General features: G+C 44.8%; 2 protein-coding genes across 6 annotated transcripts in view; both read left to right on the top strand.

Moving 5' to 3' along the window:
• The first annotated feature begins 348 nt into the window (after positions 1-348).
• On the top strand, positions 349-12,189 carry hltf (helicase like transcription factor). Of its 4 annotated transcripts, none has more exons than XM_021576285.3 (26): positions 349-486; positions 1,088-1,272; positions 1,453-1,619; positions 1,765-1,898; positions 2,041-2,090; positions 2,353-2,424; positions 4,058-4,249; positions 4,344-4,412; positions 4,702-4,756; positions 4,947-5,013; positions 5,103-5,197; positions 5,286-5,330; positions 5,416-5,457; positions 5,543-5,623; positions 5,763-5,872; positions 5,976-6,119; positions 6,210-6,345; positions 6,432-6,567; positions 6,793-6,972; positions 7,113-7,228; positions 7,338-7,522; positions 7,616-7,735; positions 10,974-11,086; positions 11,163-11,343; positions 11,428-11,508; positions 11,630-12,189. In XM_021576285.3, the coding sequence occupies exons 2-26, from the start codon at positions 1,093-1,095 to the stop codon at positions 11,774-11,776; spliced, it is 2,898 nt and encodes a 965-aa protein (XP_021431960.2). In that variant the 5' UTR covers positions 349-486; positions 1,088-1,092; the 3' UTR covers positions 11,777-12,189. The 4 variants fall into 4 exon arrangements, with proteins under 4 accessions (XP_021431960.2, XP_021431959.2, XP_090069016.1 ...); XM_021576284.3 differs by having other exon boundaries at positions 6,432-6,579; XM_090212890.1 differs by lacking the exon at positions 2,041-2,090 and having other exon boundaries at positions 384-486.
• Positions 12,190-12,357: 168 nt separating this feature from the next.
• LOC110499261 (rho GTPase-activating protein 27) overlaps positions 12,358-17,074 on the top strand; it is a 30,082-nt gene continuing 25,365 nt past the window's right edge. For both annotated transcript variants that reach the window (XM_036956082.2, XM_036956081.2), the window contains exons 1-3: positions 12,358-12,876; positions 14,067-14,244; positions 14,441-15,260. In XM_036956082.2, coding sequence (XP_036811977.2) covers positions 14,165-14,244; positions 14,441-15,260 — 900 coding nt within the window. In that variant the 5' untranslated portion in view covers positions 12,358-12,876; positions 14,067-14,164. The remainder of the gene's footprint in view (positions 12,877-14,066; positions 14,245-14,440; positions 15,261-17,074) is intronic.

The following is a 17,074-nucleotide window of genomic DNA, read 5'->3' as shown; positions in this document are numbered from 1 at the left end:
CCGATATGGTAGGCCAATATTTCACCTGTTTCTGTAGCGTGAGGGATCTTGTCTTGATAGCTACTGGACAGGACGCTAAATTCTATGCCCAAACGTAACTCAACCGTTGGAAAAATAAGAATTAGGGAGGGAGTCTTACCATATTGATGGAACAGATAAACAAATCTGGCACAGACCAACATGTATATTGAAAGAAAGCGTATTTCTGATTCGGGATGACGCTAGCTACCGGTGTCCACTTGATGTTGAAGGATATAGCAAATACGGGTACCTCAATGAATCGGAAATTCAGAATACGTGTTTGCCAATCAAAAACGCAGAATACTTTGGTGGGCGTGTTCCTTTCTTGTGACGCTAGACTAAGCTGAGAGTCCGCGCTCATTGGCTATTCAGGAGAGAGACGAAGGCGCTTAAATACGCAGCCTGCGTTGAAGGACTGAAACATTACGAAACTAACATTTAGCAAATAAGTTGTTGATCTTCAAGGTGAATCCAAACCCCGCTATATTTGACCTATTGTTAACATTTGTATATATTGTGAAATACATGCATAGGCCAATCATGACCTAGCTAGTTAGGTCATTAACCAGCGTTGGCTAGTTAGCTTAGAACAAGCTCAGCTAATGCTTGCTAGTTTTTAAGGTTAGACCAAAACGCCATTCACGTGCTAGTGCCCACTACTAGTCAAATGTTTGTTGTAGCTGCTTGAACTTGAGATAATCAGTCTTACTAGAGACCACCCCTCCCAGCCACCGTGCTTCTATGTCTGCGTTGCTTGCTGTTTGGGCTTTTCTGCTCAGTTTCTGTATAAGCACTTTGACGTCTGCTGATGCAAAAAGGGCTTTATAAATACATTTGATTGATTAATCCAGTACAGTAGCCAGCAAACTAGCTCGAATGTCAGCTAGTTATGTTAGGAGTTAATTTTGCACTTGCAAATAAAACACCGGATTCAACTATATACAACTGGTTGGCTAGTTTAATCAGGAGTCTTATTGCTGGGATAGAACAAAACATGTGTGCACACCCTGGGGTAGGGCCTTGGGGAAACACGGGTCTACTTGTCAACTGTGTGTATGTGTTTCAGGCACCATGCAGTCCAGGCGATGGTTTGGAGGGGCTGGGTTTAGCTTTGCAGATGACCAGGTCACAGAGACGTTGTCCCAGGCCATCCGAGGCACAGGAGAAGAGCTGGACCGAGAGCCAGACACTGGGGTGCTGTTTGGCAGCCTACGTGGGAGCGTGGTAGGCCTCCGGTATTATACTGGCGTGGTAAGTAGCTATCTACCAAAAGGTAAAGAAAAACTTGCTAAATCCATTAATCTTAAGTTGGTCCAAGGGTTTGTCCTGACCAGTCCTGGCTTTAGGCTAACTAACTTCTTACTAGTTTTACTTTAACTTATGCGTCACAAATAGGCCTTGAGAATGAATGACCCTATTATGTGTGTATAGGTGAACAAAGGGGAGATGGTGTCTCTGGTGCGTCAGCCTCAGAACCCATACGACTGTAATGCGGTGATGGTGGCTAACGTCTATGGCAGTCAGGTGGGGCACATCAAACGAGAGCTAGCCGTGTTGTTGGCTAACATCATGGACAACAACTTGGCCAGGGTGGAAGGGTGAGTGAGTGTGTGTGAGAGCAGGGCTGACAGTGTCCATGGGTCCTGTCATAGTTCATGTAGAGGTCCATGGATCAGTGTTTATAACTGATATGCAGCTGTGTGTGTACAAGCCAATGTAATGAACTGTTTTGTGTGTGTTTAGGGTGGTGCCGTTCGGGGTGACAAACCAGTTCACCATGTCTGTAGTTCTGTCCTTCTGGGGGAGAGAGGAGAACAGAGATGCAGTGTTGAGGCAGATAACTTCCCGCAGCTTCAAACTGCAGAGTGGGCCTACAGGTACACACACACACACATGCTGACACAGGTACACTCATAGCCTCCTCCTGGGCAATCTCTTGTCTCACTGTGTGTGTGTGTGTGTGTGTGTGTGTGTGTGTGTGTGTGTGTGTGTCATTTGGGAATGGATTCATGTGTGTAGATGGTTCTAGAGGTCTGCCCAGGAAGAGTGTCCTACTGACTGCAGAAGAGGTATTATACTTCCAACCATCTGCTTCCCAAATAGCACCCTAATTCCCTATTTAGTGCACTACTTTTGACCGGGACCCATGGGGCTCTTGTCAAAAGTAGTTCACTATGTACGGAATATGGTGCATTTTGATCAGACACAATACACTTAAAAACAAATAGGCTTAGGCTATGTACAGTATAAAGATGTACACCAAGATTTTGGAAATTATGATTACCTACTTCTGGGTTGTCGTATCACGCCGTTTCCTCCCCTCTCCTGCAGTTGAAGAATGCATTTGACAATTTATTTGAAAACCTGATGGAGGATAAGATTGGAGAGAGAGAGGCAGTGGAGGTGAGTGCATGTATACTTGTGTGTTTTTAAGAGAAGCGGGAGAGTCAGGAATGGAGGGCCTCTTGAGTGGCGCAGCGGTCTTGCGGCATCACTACAGCCTGGGGTTCAAGCCCAACTGGCCGTGACCGGGAGTCCCATAGGGTGGCGCACAATTGGCCCAGCGTCATATGGGTTAGGGGAGGGTTTGGCTGGTGGGGGGCTTTACTTGGCTCATTACACTATACAGACTCCTTGTGGTGCGCCAGGCGCCTGCAGGCTGTCTTCCGTCGTCAGTTGAACAGTGTTTCCTCCGACACATTGGTGCAGCTGGCTTCCGGGTAATCGTGTGGGTGTTAAGAAGCGCGCTTTGGGGGCCTCCCGAGTGACGCAGTGGTCTAAGGCACTGCATCGCTGTGCCACTAGAGATCCTGGTCGAGTCCAGGCTCTGTCGCAGCCGACCGCGACCGGGAGACCCATGGGGCGGCGCACTATTGGTCCGGGTTAGTTGAGGGTTTGGCCGGCAGGGATGTCCTTGTCCCATCGCGCTCTAGCAACTCCTGTGGTGGGCCGGGCGCATGCACGCTGACACGGTCGCCAGGTGTACTGTGTTTCCTCCGTCATGTTGGTGTGGCTGGCTTCTGGGTTAAGCTGGCATTGTGTCAAGAAGCAGTGCGGTTGGGTTGTGTTTCTGAGGACGCACGGCTGTCGACCTTCGCCTCTCCCGAGTCCGTACAGGAGTTGCAGCGATGAGACAAGACTGTAACTACTAATTGGAGACTGTGAAAAAGGGGTAAATAAAAATGGTAAAAATTATAATAAAAAGAAGGCTTTGGCGGGTCATTTTTCGGAAGACACGACTCGACCTTCCCCTCTCCTGAGCCCATTATGGAGCTGAAAATTCTTGAAATTTTCTGGATTGACTGACCTTCATGTGGCTATTTTAAGAATCTCAAATGTAAAATATATTTTGAATTGTTTTAACACTTTTTTGATTACTACATGATTCCATATGTGTTATTTCATAGTTTTGATGTCTTCACTATTATTCTACATAGTAAATAGTAAAAATAAAGACAAACCCCTGCAATGAGTAGGTGTGTCCAAACTTTTGACTGGTACTGTGTGTACACACCCACACACACACTACTGTTCAAAAGTTTGGGGTTACCTAGAAATGTCCTTGATTTTGAAAGAAAAGCACATTTTCTTTGTCCATTTAAAATAACCTCAAATTGATCAGAAATACAGTATAGACATTGTTGATGTTTTAAAGTTTCTGATAATGGGCCTCTGTACGCATATGTAGATATTCCATTACAAATCAGCCATTTCCAGCTGCAGCAGTCATTTACAACATTAACAATGTCTACACTGTATTTCTGGTCAATTTGATGTTATTTTAATGGACAAAACATTTGCTTTTCTTTCAAAAACAAGGATATTTCTAAGTGACCCCAACATTTTGAACTCCAGTGTGTATGTGTGTGTGTGTGTGTGTGTGTGTATATATATATATATATATATATATATATATATATATAAATATGTGTGTGTATATGTATGTGTGTATATGTGTGTGTATATACACAGGAAGGAGGAGGTTGAAATCGGAATAGACTCATTGCTGTTTGTGTGTGTATCTTTCGATCTACAGGCAGTGTGTACTCCGCTGCTGCCCCACCAGAAGCAGGCTCTGAGCTGGATGTGTGTGTGTGAAAACAACGCTGCGCTGCCCCACTTCTGGGAGGTTAAGGGGGAACTGTTCTATAACACACTCACACACTCCTCTGTTAGAGAGAGACCGCAGAGGGTCCGGGGCGGCATACTGGCTGACGACATGGGACTGGTGAGACGAACACACACACTGATTACTGACCATGTACAGTACATGAACACACACACACACCCTTCACCATCACCACTGTGGTTTGTGTTTTCAGGGGAAAACGTTGACCACCATCGCTCTGATCCTCTCCAACTTCCACCACGGGAAACCTCTGTGTGAACCGGTAAGTGTTACGATCTGAAGTGGGCTTCCTTCGTGGCTGCTGATTGGTGAAATGATTAGGTGATAGATTTGACACTGTCATGTCTGTTCAGATCAGGGTTGGGGGGGCGGGGTCAATTCAATTTTAATTTCTCCAGTCAATTCAAAAAGTAAACCCAATTTCAAGTTCTTTTTCATTAATTGACCCCAACACTGGTTCAGATCACCTGTCGTAAAGTGAAAAGATGACAGCCTCTGTGCGTGGATTTCTGAATGTCCTGTCAGTGAGCTGTGTCTATATGTCTCTGTAGGAGAAGTCTTCCCCTGAACCTAAGGCCTCTACCACCGCAAGGAAAAACCCTGAAGGTAAGTGTGTGTGATCAGACATTTCAGGTGCCTGCTCCTCGCTCACTAATGTTGATTCCGCTTTCTCTCTCTCTCTCTCTCTCTCTCTTTCTTTCGTTCTTTCGTTCTTTCGTTCTTTCGTTCTTTCGTTCGTTCGTTCGTTCGTTCTTTCGTTCTTTCGTTCGTTCGTTCGTTCCTCTCTCTCTCTCAGGGAAGAGTGGCGACGGGGATCAGGCAGAAGTGTCTGTGGGTCCCGCTGGTCACTCCCCTTGTATGAGGTAGGTTAGAGCCTTAGCACATAGCTCTCTGCTTGCGTATGTTATCACCTCTGGTTTCTGTCAGGACAAATTGTGTGTGTGTGTTTCAGCGCCAATCAGGCTGAAACCCAGGTGGAGTCAGTGGACGTGGTGCAAGAGGATGTGGTGGAGGATGGAGACGAGGACTGGGTGTCTGAAAAGAAAGGTAGAAGTCCCTAATATACACACTACTACTATTTGTGTGAGGACATGCAGACTCAGCTGAACTAATATATCTGTCCTTCACCACACAGCGAAGGGAAGGCCACAGGGAGGCAAGGCCACCACAACAAAGAAAGGTAAATTGGCTGTGTGTGTGATTTTGTCCCTCCTGATGCCATGTATATGTGGTGGTCTGTGCTGCAATAAAATCTGTCCTTTCAGCTGCTAAGACCAAAGGGAAAGCAGTCAGCACCTCAAGAAAAGGTAAGACAGCCGTCTTTACAAGTACTGGCATTTAGGATTTGAAACATAGTTTGCGTGCAAAACTGGGTGGTGTGTGTGTGTCTAGGGGGTGCTGTGTTGGAGGACCTGGACTTTGCAGCAGCACTGAGTGGGTTAACACAGGGAGCTCCTCAGAAAAAGAGTGTCGGTGAGTTCAGTGGTCAATATATGGTGGATATATTATATTGCTCTGCCATGCATCATTGATATACTGATGATCTGTGATAAAGCTACACGCATCCCCACCCATTTGATGACTGCATTATTTGGTGTGTGTGTGAGTTAAGGTAAAAGTGTAGTTTCGCCGGTGGAAGCTGCCTCTTCCCAGAGCACAGACGACCCAGCAGCCAGAGCCACTCTCATCATCTGCCCCTTATCGGTACTCAGCAACTGGCTGGTGAGAACACATTATTTTGCACATTCGTGCACACACATAAACAGTCAGTCAGTCAAACGGTCAGTCACTCTCACACACACTAACATGTTAACTTGTGTTGTAGGACCAGTTGGATCAACATGTGCGAGCGGACGTCAAGCTGAATGTGTATCTGTACTATGGCTCGGAACGCAACAGGGACACACACTTCCTGTCCTCGCAGCACATGGTCCTCACCACCTACAACGTGCTTTCTGCTGACTACTCGGTGAGTGGAGGGTGGGTGTGTGTTATCGCTCTTGATTTGGGACTGGTAAACTGCAACGCTCTCTCTTTCACTCACTCCTCTCTGTCTCAGGGCAGTGCTAGTCCCCTCCATACAGTGAGCTGGTTGAGAGTGGTCTTGGACGAGGGCCATATTATCAGAAACCCAAACACCCAGCAGAGCAAGGCTGTACTCAAATTAAACACACAGAGACGCTGGATACTCACAGGTACTAGCCACACACACACACTGCTAGTGGATAATGTCAACTGCTGACATAGAACATGTGAAGAGCTCAGTGTCATTTGTGTCCAGGCACTCCCATCCAGAACAACCTGAGGGATCTGTGGATGCTGGTGGCTTTTCTGCGTCTGAAGCCATTCGACGTGAGAGAGTGGTGGAACAGAGTCATACAGAGACCTGTCACACAGGGGGACAAGACGGGCCTGCAGTCAGTACACGCGTGCGCACACACAACAGCGAGAGAGTCATTCACAGTCATGCTAGCTTGACTGACTGGCTGGCTGACTCATGGTTATTAGAACCCTCCTGCTAAAGCGACAACTGATCTCGACTACAGCATCTCACATTTGTAACAATGGCTGTGTTTATGTTTTCACTGGCTGCCAAAGCTGACAACTCAAATGTGTGTGTTTGACCCGGCGTGTGTGTTTAGGAATCTGCAGGCTCTGGTGAAGTGTGTCACGCTGCGTCGTACGAAGGCCAGCCGTGTGTGTGGTCGGCCTCTGGTCTCTCTACCAGAGAGGAGTGTCAGAATAGAGGAAGTGGAGCTGACACAGAAGGAGAGGGAGGAATACGAGCTGGCACGCACAGAGGGACGCACCACCATCAGCAGGTGTGGCTGTGTGTGTTTATACCTGTGTGTGGCTGTGTGTGTTTATACCTGTGTGTGGCTGTGTGTGTTTATACCTGTGTGTGGCCGTGTGTGTTTATACCTGTGTGTGGCCATGTGTGTTGTCACCTGTGTGTGTCTAGGTACGTTGCAGAGGGGACCGTCCTCAGGAACTACGCAGATGTTCTGGCTATCCTAGTCAGGCTGAGACAGTTCTGCTGCCACCCTGGCCTACTGGGAAAGACCACTACACACACAGGTAACACACATATATGGGTAAAGTGTGTGTATACACATTTGTAGCAGATTGTTTTGTTGGTATTTTAAATAAGCCACATACCATTCTAATGAACCCCCCCCCTCGCCAGGTGTGGTAGCTGTGACTCCTGCAGAGTTGAGAGAGCGTCTGATAATGAAACTGAGGCTGGTGCTGGGCACTGGCTCGGATGAAGAGTGTGCTGTATGTCTGGACTCTGTTCGTCTGCCCGTCATCACACACTGTGCACACGTCTACTGCAGACCCTGCATCGCAGAGGTCATACGCAGTGAGCAGGTAGTTAACTACATACACGCCATGTGTCTCTCTTGCTCTCTCGCGATCGCTTGCTCGCTGCAGGCATTGACCAGGTACACTTATTGTGTGTAGGAGCAGGCACGGTGCCCTCTGTGCAGAGGCCAGATCAAGGCCAGTGAACTAGTGGAGTTCCCTCTGGAGGAGGAGGAGGAGGAGAGTAACCTCTTGGAGAACTGGAGGAGCAGCTCCAAGGTAACATAGACACACCTGGAGAACCACTTCTGGGGTATATTCATTTGTGCAAACTAGCAATACATTTATTGTAAACGTTCAGGTAGTCCCTCCCTGTTTGGACCCGTTTGATTCCTAGTGAATACCAACCACCCTGTTGTAGAAAGTTGTTGTGCCTATAAACATTTTGTGTATACATACATGCATATACATACTTACTTATTACTAACTAACTAATTAACTGTCAAAAGTTTTAGAATACCTACTCATTCAAAGGTTTTTTTTTACTATTTTCTACATTGTAGAATAATAGTGAAGACATCAAATCTATGAAGTAACACACATGGAATCATGTAAGCAAATAAGTGTTAAACAAGTCAAAAAATATTTTATATTTGAGATTCTTCAAATAGCCACCCTTTGCTTTGATGACAGCTTTGCACACTCTTGGCATTCTCTCAACCATGAGGTAGTCACCTGGAATGCATTTCAATTAATAGGTGTGCCTTGTGAAAAGTTAATTTGTGGAATTTCTTTCCTTCTTAATGCGTTTGAGCCAATCAGTTGTGTTGTGACAAGGTAGGGGGGTATACAGAAGATAGTGCTATTTGGTAAAATACCAAGTCCATATTATGGCAAGAACAGCTCAAATAATCAAAGAGAAATGACAGTCCATCGTTATTTTAAGACATGGTCAGTCAATACGGAAAATTTCAAGTACTTTGACGTTTCCTCGAGCAGTCGCAAAAACCTTCAAGCGATATGATGATCTGGCTCTCATGACAAGCGCCACAGGAATGGAAGAACCAGAGTTACCTCTGCTGCAGAGGATACGTTCATTAGAGTTACCATCCTCAGAAATTGCAGCCCAAATAAATGCTTCACAGAATCAACTGTTCAGAGGAGACAGTAAATCAGGCTTTCATGGTTGAATTGCTGCAAAGAAACCTCTACTGAAGGACACCAGTAAGAAGAGACTTGCTTGGGCCAAGAAACACGAGCAATGGACATTAGACCGGTGGAAGTCTGTCCTTTGGTCTGTTGAGTCCAAATTTTAGATTTTTCGTTCTAACCGCCGTGTCTTTGAGACACAGTATCGGTGAACGGATGATCTCCACATGTATATTTCCCACCGTAAAGCAAAGATTTATTTAGAATTCAAGGCACAGTTAACCAGCATGGCTACCACAGCATTCTGCAGCGATACGTCATCCCATCTGGTTTGGGCTTAGTGGGACAATCATTTGTTTTTCAACAGGACAATGACCCAACACACTTCCTGGCTGTGTAAGGGCTATTTGACCAAGAAGGAGAGTGATGGAGTGCTGCATCAGATCATCTGGCCTCCACAATCATCCGTCCTCAACCAAATTGAGATGGTTTGGGATTGGTCGGATCACAGAATGAAGGAAAAGCAGCCAACAAGTACTCAGCATATGTGGGAACTCCAAGACTGTTGGAAAAGCATTCCAGGTGAAGCTGGTTGAGAGAATGCCAAGAGTGTACAAGCTGTCCAGGCAAAAGGTGGCTATTTGAAGTATCTCAAATATAAAATATATTGATTTGTTTAACACTTTTTTGCTTACTACATGATTCCCTATGTGTTATTTCATAGTTTTGATGTCTTCACTATTATTCTACAATGTAGAAAACAGTAAAAATGAAGAAAAACCCTTGAATGAGTAGGTGTTGTAAAACTTTTGACTGGTTTTGTGTATGTGTGTACGCATACATACAGTGGCAAGAAAAGTATGTGAACTCTTTGGAATTACATGGACTTCTGCATAAATTGGTCATAAAATTGGATCTGATCTTCATCTAAGTCACAACAATAGACAAACAGTCTGCTCAAACTATTGTACGTTTTCATGTCTTTATTGAACACACTGTGTAAACATTCACAGTGCAGGGTGGGAAAAGTATGTGAACCCTTGGTTTTAATAATGAACTCAACCAAGTTGCGGATCAGACCTGAACAACGGTCAGGAGGAATTTTGGACCATTCCTCTTTACAAAACTGTTTCAGTTCAGCAATATTCTTGGGATGTCTGGTGTGAACCGCTCTCTTGGGGTCATGCCACAGCATCTCAATCGGGTTGAGGTCAGGACTGACTGGGCCACTCCAGAAGGTCTATTTTCTTCTGTTCAAGCCATTCTGTTGTTGATTTACTTCTGTGTTTTGGGTCGTTGTCCTGTTGCATCACCCAACTTCTGTTGAGCTTCAATTGGCAGACAGACAGCCTTACATTCTCCTGCAAAATGTATTGATAAACTTGGGAATTTCAGTTTTCCATCAATGATAGCAAGCTGTCCAGGCCCTGAGGCTTCAAAGCAGCTCCAAACCATGATGCTCCCTCCACTATACTTTTTTTTTGGGGGGGGGTCTACGTATCGTAGACTCGGCAACAGAGATGTTAGCATTTTCCAGAGACTTCTGTAAGTCTTTAGCTGACATTAGGATTCTTCATAACCTCATTGAGCATTCTGCACTGTGCTCGTGCTGTCATCTTTGCAGGACGGCCACTCCTAGGGAGAGTAGCAACAGTGCTGAACGTTCTCCATTTATAGACAATTTGTCTTACCGTGAACTGATGAACATCAAGGCTTTTAGAGATACTTTTGTAACCCTTTCCAGCTTTATGCAAGTCAACCGTTCTTAATCTTACGTCTTCTGAGATCTCTTTTGTTCGAGGGATGGTTCACATCAGGCAATGCTTGTGATTATCAAATAAAAAACATTTGTGAGATTTTATAGGGCAGGGCAGGTCTGACCAACGTCTCCAATCTCGTCTCAATGATTGGACTCCAGGTTAGCTGCCTCCTGACTCCAATTAGCTTTAGGAGAAGTCATTAGCCTAGGGGTTCACATACTTTTTCCAACCTACACTGTGAGTGTTTAAATGATGTATTCAATATAGACAAGACAAATACACACACACACACATATCCTTATGTACATATTATTTATCCCCTTACACTGTGTACAAGACAGTAGTTTTGGAATTGTTAGTTAGATTACTTGTTGGTTATTACTGCATTGTCGGAACTAGAAGCACAAGCATTTCGCTACACTCGCATTAACATCTGCTAACCATGTGTATGTGACAAATAAAATTTGTGTAAAATTTGTGTGTATAATTGATTTATTACTGTATGTTCATAGAATCTGTACTCCTGTTGAATGGTTTTCATGTGCTATAAGATGTGATGGCTTCTAGCTACTGTAAGACACCCCCTGATCAACAAACGGTGTGTCTAGGTGGAGGCTCTAATGTCTAGCCTGCTCAGACTGCGCAGTGAGGACGACAGCATCAGGAGTCTGGTTGTCTCTCAGTTCACACGCTTCCTCACTATTCTGGAGATTCCACTCAGGTAACATGTACACACACACACAGAACACTTAAAAATATATTTTACCCCGGATCACTCTCTCACGCTCTGCCTCTAGGGAGGAGGGTTTCAAGTTTGTACGTCTGGACGGCACTATGAACCAGAAAAGGCGGGCTCAGGTCATTCAGGAGTTCCAGAGCGACGCCCCTGGCAGCCCATTGATCATGCTGCTGTCACTCAAAGCCGGAGGGGTGGGGATAAACCTCAGCGCTGCATCCCGCGTCTTCCTCATGGACCCAGTAAGTGTTTCAACTGTTCAGTAATCTACACTTTCCTCACACACAGACATACATGTACACACTCTGACATTTGTGTGTCCACAGGCATGGAACCCAGCAGCAGAGGACCAGTGTGTGGACCGGTGTCACCGCCTCGGCCAGAAGAGAGATGTTGTCATTACTAAGGTCAGAGGTTACATGGCTGCGGGTTGTGTGGAATGTAGTCACTAAAGTGTGTAGTTTTATCATGGACACAGAGGCAGAAGTGGTGTGTGTGTGTACATACAAATATTTATTGTGTGTGTAGTTCATAGTGAAGGGCTCCGTGGAGGAGAACATGGTGAAGATTCAGAGGCAGAAGCAGGATCTGGTGGAGAAGGCTTTTGGCACCAAGAACCCCAGTGAGAGGAAGACGTCACGTGTTGATGAAATCCGAGCCCTGATGGAGCTGTAGATGCCAGCACTAAAAACAGCAATTATTTTGAACAGAGCCCTCTCTGGCAGGCCAACATTGTTGTCCTTTAAGTTTAGAGGTAATGTTCTCCCAACTGTGGGACCAAACACACACACACTGCCCATTGTTTAGAGCAGTACTGCATGTGTGGGAATAAAGAATCTGTGACAAACCATACATTAGTCTTTTTTATTTGTTTTTGGTCCTAAATTTCCCCACAAAGGGAAATTCATAGCTCAGGGTTCAAACCTCTGTAAAACATCCTCTAGGGGTCTAGGGAATAGGTGAGACATGAGTTTACTGTAGACTTGACTAACTTGCTTTACTTTACAGAGCAGAGGAATATATGAGGATAAAAGGATGTGTGTCACAGGTGTAATTCCTAATAAAACTCAGATTAGAAATAATCTTGACCATTCTGTTTGCGTCCCTTTTTTGTCCAACTGTCATGTTGTTATACCAAACCAGCAGAATGCACACTGGCATGCAGGCTAGATGGTATTTAACACTAATAGCCAATGTTTGTGTCCCGAATGGCACCCTATATAGTGCACTACTTTTGACCAGGGCCCATAGTTGATGCACAATTTTGGGGGAATTTCTCTGGGCTGTTCGCCTATAACCAGAGACTGTTCACTACTGTAGTTCTAAACAGAAGTAATGGTCACAGACTAAATGGAAACCATTTTTTATTTATGAGACAATAGGACTAACCTGAGTCACTACCATTTGCCATACTGTAGCACTCTGTGAGTGTTTGTTCCTGTCACCCAGTCTCACCATTCACTGTGTTGTTCCAATACACAGTTGGTAGAACAGGAAATGATACAGAGGCAGTCAGGCAAGTTGAAACCTGTGTGCGCACACAGGGCAGTGGTAGACTACTAGGATTTATAACGGACACCACAGGACCTCTGAACATAGGACTCTTGGACAAGTGAACTAATTTGATGGAAACTAGATGGTGAAATAGAGATTTACCAGGTTTAATATGATGGGTATTAATGGAAATGGAAGTTATTAAACTCCCTCTGACATTTGGGAGCCGCTGAACATTCAGAGAGAAGAGGACAAAGTTGGTACAAGCCTTGCATCTCCAGGTAGGCACATTTATTGTATCGTCAAGCCTTGAATTACATTGGTTTTATTGTAAAAGTTTGGTGTGATGTTAGTGTGCATTATTGTGACATGGGATTCCCTTTGAATGACACTGGCTATTCCGCTGTAAATGGGGATTCAATCAGAATGTGTTTAACTTGTTCTGCATAACATCTCTGACTCATTATAATGTAGAGTTGGTTTTTACCCTTGGCTTTATCAAGACCAAAACTTTATTTCAACACCATATCAATCAAGTTACTCGAACTCAAAGAAGATATTTAAAATGTATTTTCACCAGGACATTAGATCCAAGTACAATATCCAATGTCAACAAAATACAATTGTTATGATGACAGATCAGATGGCTCACTCACTTTGAATGGGTAAGAATGGAGAGGGAATCAACTTGGACCAATTTGACTTCTGACTAGTAATTGGTCCTGGTTGTCAATGATTTCACAATAATAAAATTAGAGGGAGGAACTGAGTCCTGTGTTTTCTGCAGTTCTCCATTGGCCTCTGGAGGCCTTATATGGGAAACTGAGATTGCAGATTGACTATGGGGTGATCTGAGAATCGTCACTCCAGGGTGGTGCAGGGCTACAGGCTTCCTGTTCTGTGGGCTGTGTGTGTGTGTGCCTGTGTTGTGTGTCTTTAGTGCTCTAAATTTGGGGTTAGGGCGTACTGCAGTGACTGCTGTCAGCAACTTCCTGTAGCAGTATTTTCATGCACAGCGATGGGAACCAACATTTAATGGTGTCTGCCTGCCCATTTTCAAGTTAAAATCATGGAACAAAAACGGCCATACTTGTCAGCCTGCATTCTTTATGATAATAATCTGTAAGGCAGATGTGCATCATGTTGCTAGAGGACAAAGATGGACTTTAGTAACTGAGTACTTCCACAACAGAGATCCTATTAATTAATCATAGATCCTATTAATTAGTTCTAATATGTAATTCTGTGAATCACACAATGTTGAGGTTCCCCAACGCCTATTACTGTATGGCCAGTGTAGCAAAGTCCTGTCTCAGTTTACTGGATCTGAATTTATGTTTTTAATGCAAATAAAGTGTATGTCCCAAATGCCACTCTACCTATGGACCCTGGTAAAAAAAAGTAGGGTGCCATTTGAGATGCACAAAGTCAGATACAGCAGTTTTAAATGTACCCTTTTGACTGTTTCCAGCTCCCAAGATGACCTCTTCTGAAATGTGACTGTCTGCAACTCAATACAGAGGCCCCAGCCAGGGGAGCGGCTGACTGTAGAGGCCTACCTACAGTAACATGGAGATGGTGCAGGTGGAGTTTGAGTATGAGTACACAGCCAGGGACGGGGCTCTGGTCTCCATCAAGCCCAACGACATGTAATTGAACTGAAAATATTTATTGTCCATAAAATATTTCACAAGATGGAAATTAGTCATCAGCTCATGGTAAAATGAGTACAATTACAAACAAACAGATCGGACAACATGATATAGATTATAGATGTACTGTGTGTTTTGCACAGCCCCCAAACATATTGTTTACATTGCCTTTTTGGGCCTGTAATGTTCACAGGTACATCCTGGTCTCCAGGACCAACGAGCACTGGTGGCACGTCCAGAAGGACCAGAGCACCAAGCCCTTCTACATCCCTGCAAAGTATGTGAGGGAGCTCTCTGTGGAGGCCCAGGGCCAACTGGACCTCACCGATCCTGGGACTCAGAGTCACATATCCCCGCAGGCAACGACTGACAGAGAGCCAACGAAGATGTCTAACAAAGGTCAAAGGCCAGGCACTGTGATCAGGGTCCACGTGTCCACAGATCACTCTGCGAGATCACTTTCCACTCACAGGAAGTCCACGTTCAGTGTCTCACAAGACATCAATGATATCGAGCGGTATGAGCACGTGAAGACAATGGTGGGACTGCAGACCTCCAACAACGAGACTAGAGATAGCCCGCCATGTGATGAAGTGATGAAGAAGCATAGTTTAGTTCCAGGAGCCTCATTCAACTCAGCCTCAGACACTCCAGTACTTGGCAATTTGCTGCAGCACCCTTCCCAAAAGCTCCTTGTCCCACCCGAGCCCACAAGTGTACTTCCTCAGTTGCAGTCAGGCCATTCTCCGTTTATCAAGGATCCAGTTGAACAGCAGAACTCTGACGGCTGGATGATGAAAACACTGGCAGGGGATCCTAGTGGGCAATCTCATTTAAATCAGGACCCTGATATCTATGAGACTATATCAGATATACCACACTCAGAGATGACAGACATAGTGGGAACAGAACCGACTGGATCTCTGGGTGCAACGAAAACACCAGCAGAACCGCGAAGCCTGGATCAAACTTGTGGTCCGATTGATGTTACAGCCCCTTCTCTTTCGGATCAGGTAAGATTGAGAGTCAGTGATTGATTTTCCTACATTTATTTCACATTTCCACAAACTTCAAAGTGTTTCCTTTCAAATGGTATCAAGAAATGCATATCCTTGCGAAAATCTGAAAAAAGTGTCAGATCCTTAAGAGGTTGTTAAGTAATGATGGACTGTTGTTTCTCTTTGCTTATTTAAGCTGTTCTTGCCATAATATGGACTTAGTCCTATTTGGTAAATGACCATCTTCTGTATACCAACCCTGCCTTGTCACAACACAACCGATTGGCTCAAATGCATTAAAAAGGAAAGAAATTCCACAAATTAACTTTTCACAAGGCACACCGGTTTATTGAAATGCGTTCTAGGTGACTACCTCATGAAGCCGGTTGAGAGAATGCCAAGAGTGTGCAAAGCTATCAAGGCAAAGTGTGGCTACTTTGAAGAAACTCACCTATAAGATATATTTAGATTTGTTTAACACTTTTTTGGTTACTACATGATTCCATATGTGTTATTTCATAGTTTTGATGTCTAAACTATTAATCTACATTGTAGAAAATAGTCAAAAATAAAGACCCTTGAATGAGTAGGTGTGTCCAAACCTTTGACTGGCACTGTACATAGTAGATAGGGGTAAAGTGACTATGCATAGATAATAAACAGCAAGTAGCAGCAGCGTAAAAAGGGGGTCAATGCAAATAGTCCACGTAGCCATTTGATTAACTGTTCAGCAGTCGTATGGCTTGAGGGTAGAAGCTGTTAAGGAGCCTTTTGAACATAGATTGGGCTCTCTGGTAGCGCTTGCCATGTGGTAGCAGAGAGAACAGTCTATGACTTGGGTGGCTGGAGTCTTTGACCATTTTTAGGGCCTTCCTCTGACACCGTCTGGTATAGAGCTCCTGGATGGCAGGAAGCTTGTCCCAAGTGATGTACTGGGCCGTACGCACTACCCTCTGTAGCGCCCTGCGGTCAGATGCCGAGCAGTTTCCAGGTGATGATGTAACCAGTCAGGATGCTCTCGATGGTACAGCTGTAGAAGTTTTTGAGGATCTGAGGACCCATGCCAAAGCTTTAAAGTCTCCTAAGGGGAAATAGCCTTTGTCGTGCCCTCTTCACAACTGTCTTGGTGTGTTTGGATCATGATAGTTGGTTGGTGATGTGGACACCAAGGAACTTGAAGCTCTCAACACACTCCACTACAGCCCCCGTCGATGGGATCTGAATAGGTTGGTCACAGATTCTTTAAAAAAAGGTTGGGCCGTGGATCAGAAAACCAGTCAGTGTCTGATGTGACCACCATTTACCTCATGCAGCGCGACACATCTCCTTCTCATAAAGTTTATCAGGCTGTTGTTGTGGCCTATGGAATGTTGTCCCACTCATCTTCAATGGCTGTGCGAAGTTTCTGGCTATTGGTGGGACCTGGAATACGCTGTCGTACACATCGATCCAGAGCATCCCAAACGTGCTTAATGAGTGACGTGTCTGAGTATGCAGGCCATGGAAGAATTTGAATATTTTCATCTTCCAGAAATTGTGTACAGATCCTTGTGACATGGCCATGCATTATCATGATGGAGGTGGATGAATGACACGACAATGGGCCTCAGGATCTTGTCACTGTATCTCTGCACAGTCAAATTGACATTGATAAAATGCAATTGTGTTCGTTGTCTGTAGCTTATGCCTGCCCATATCATGATCTCACCGCCACCATGGCGCACTCTGTTAACAACATTGACAGAAAACCGCTCGCCCACACAAAGCCATACATTTGGTTTGCGTTTGTGAGGCCGGTTAGACTTACTGCCAATTTCTGTAAAATAACA

The sequence above is a fragment of the Oncorhynchus mykiss genome, chromosome 20, assembly GCF_057628025.1.
Source record: "Oncorhynchus mykiss isolate SJ-2025 chromosome 20, ASM5762802v1, whole genome shotgun sequence".
NCBI lineage: Eukaryota > Metazoa > Chordata > Actinopteri > Salmoniformes > Salmonidae > Oncorhynchus > Oncorhynchus mykiss.
This window is presented reverse-complemented; position numbering and strand designations above follow the sequence as displayed.

Coding starts and splice junctions, on each gene's coding strand:
- hltf (XM_021576284.3), top strand. CDS start 1,093: ATGCAGTCCAGGCGATGGTTTGGAGGGGCTGGGTTTAGCTTTGCAGAT. Junction 1,899..2,040: donor ACTGCAGAGTGGGCCTACAG/GTACACACACAC, acceptor TCATGTGTGTAG/ATGGTTCTAGAGGTCTGCCC. Junction 2,425..4,057: donor GAGAGAGAGAGGCAGTGGAG/GTGAGTGCATGT, acceptor TTCGATCTACAG/GCAGTGTGTACTCCGCTGCT.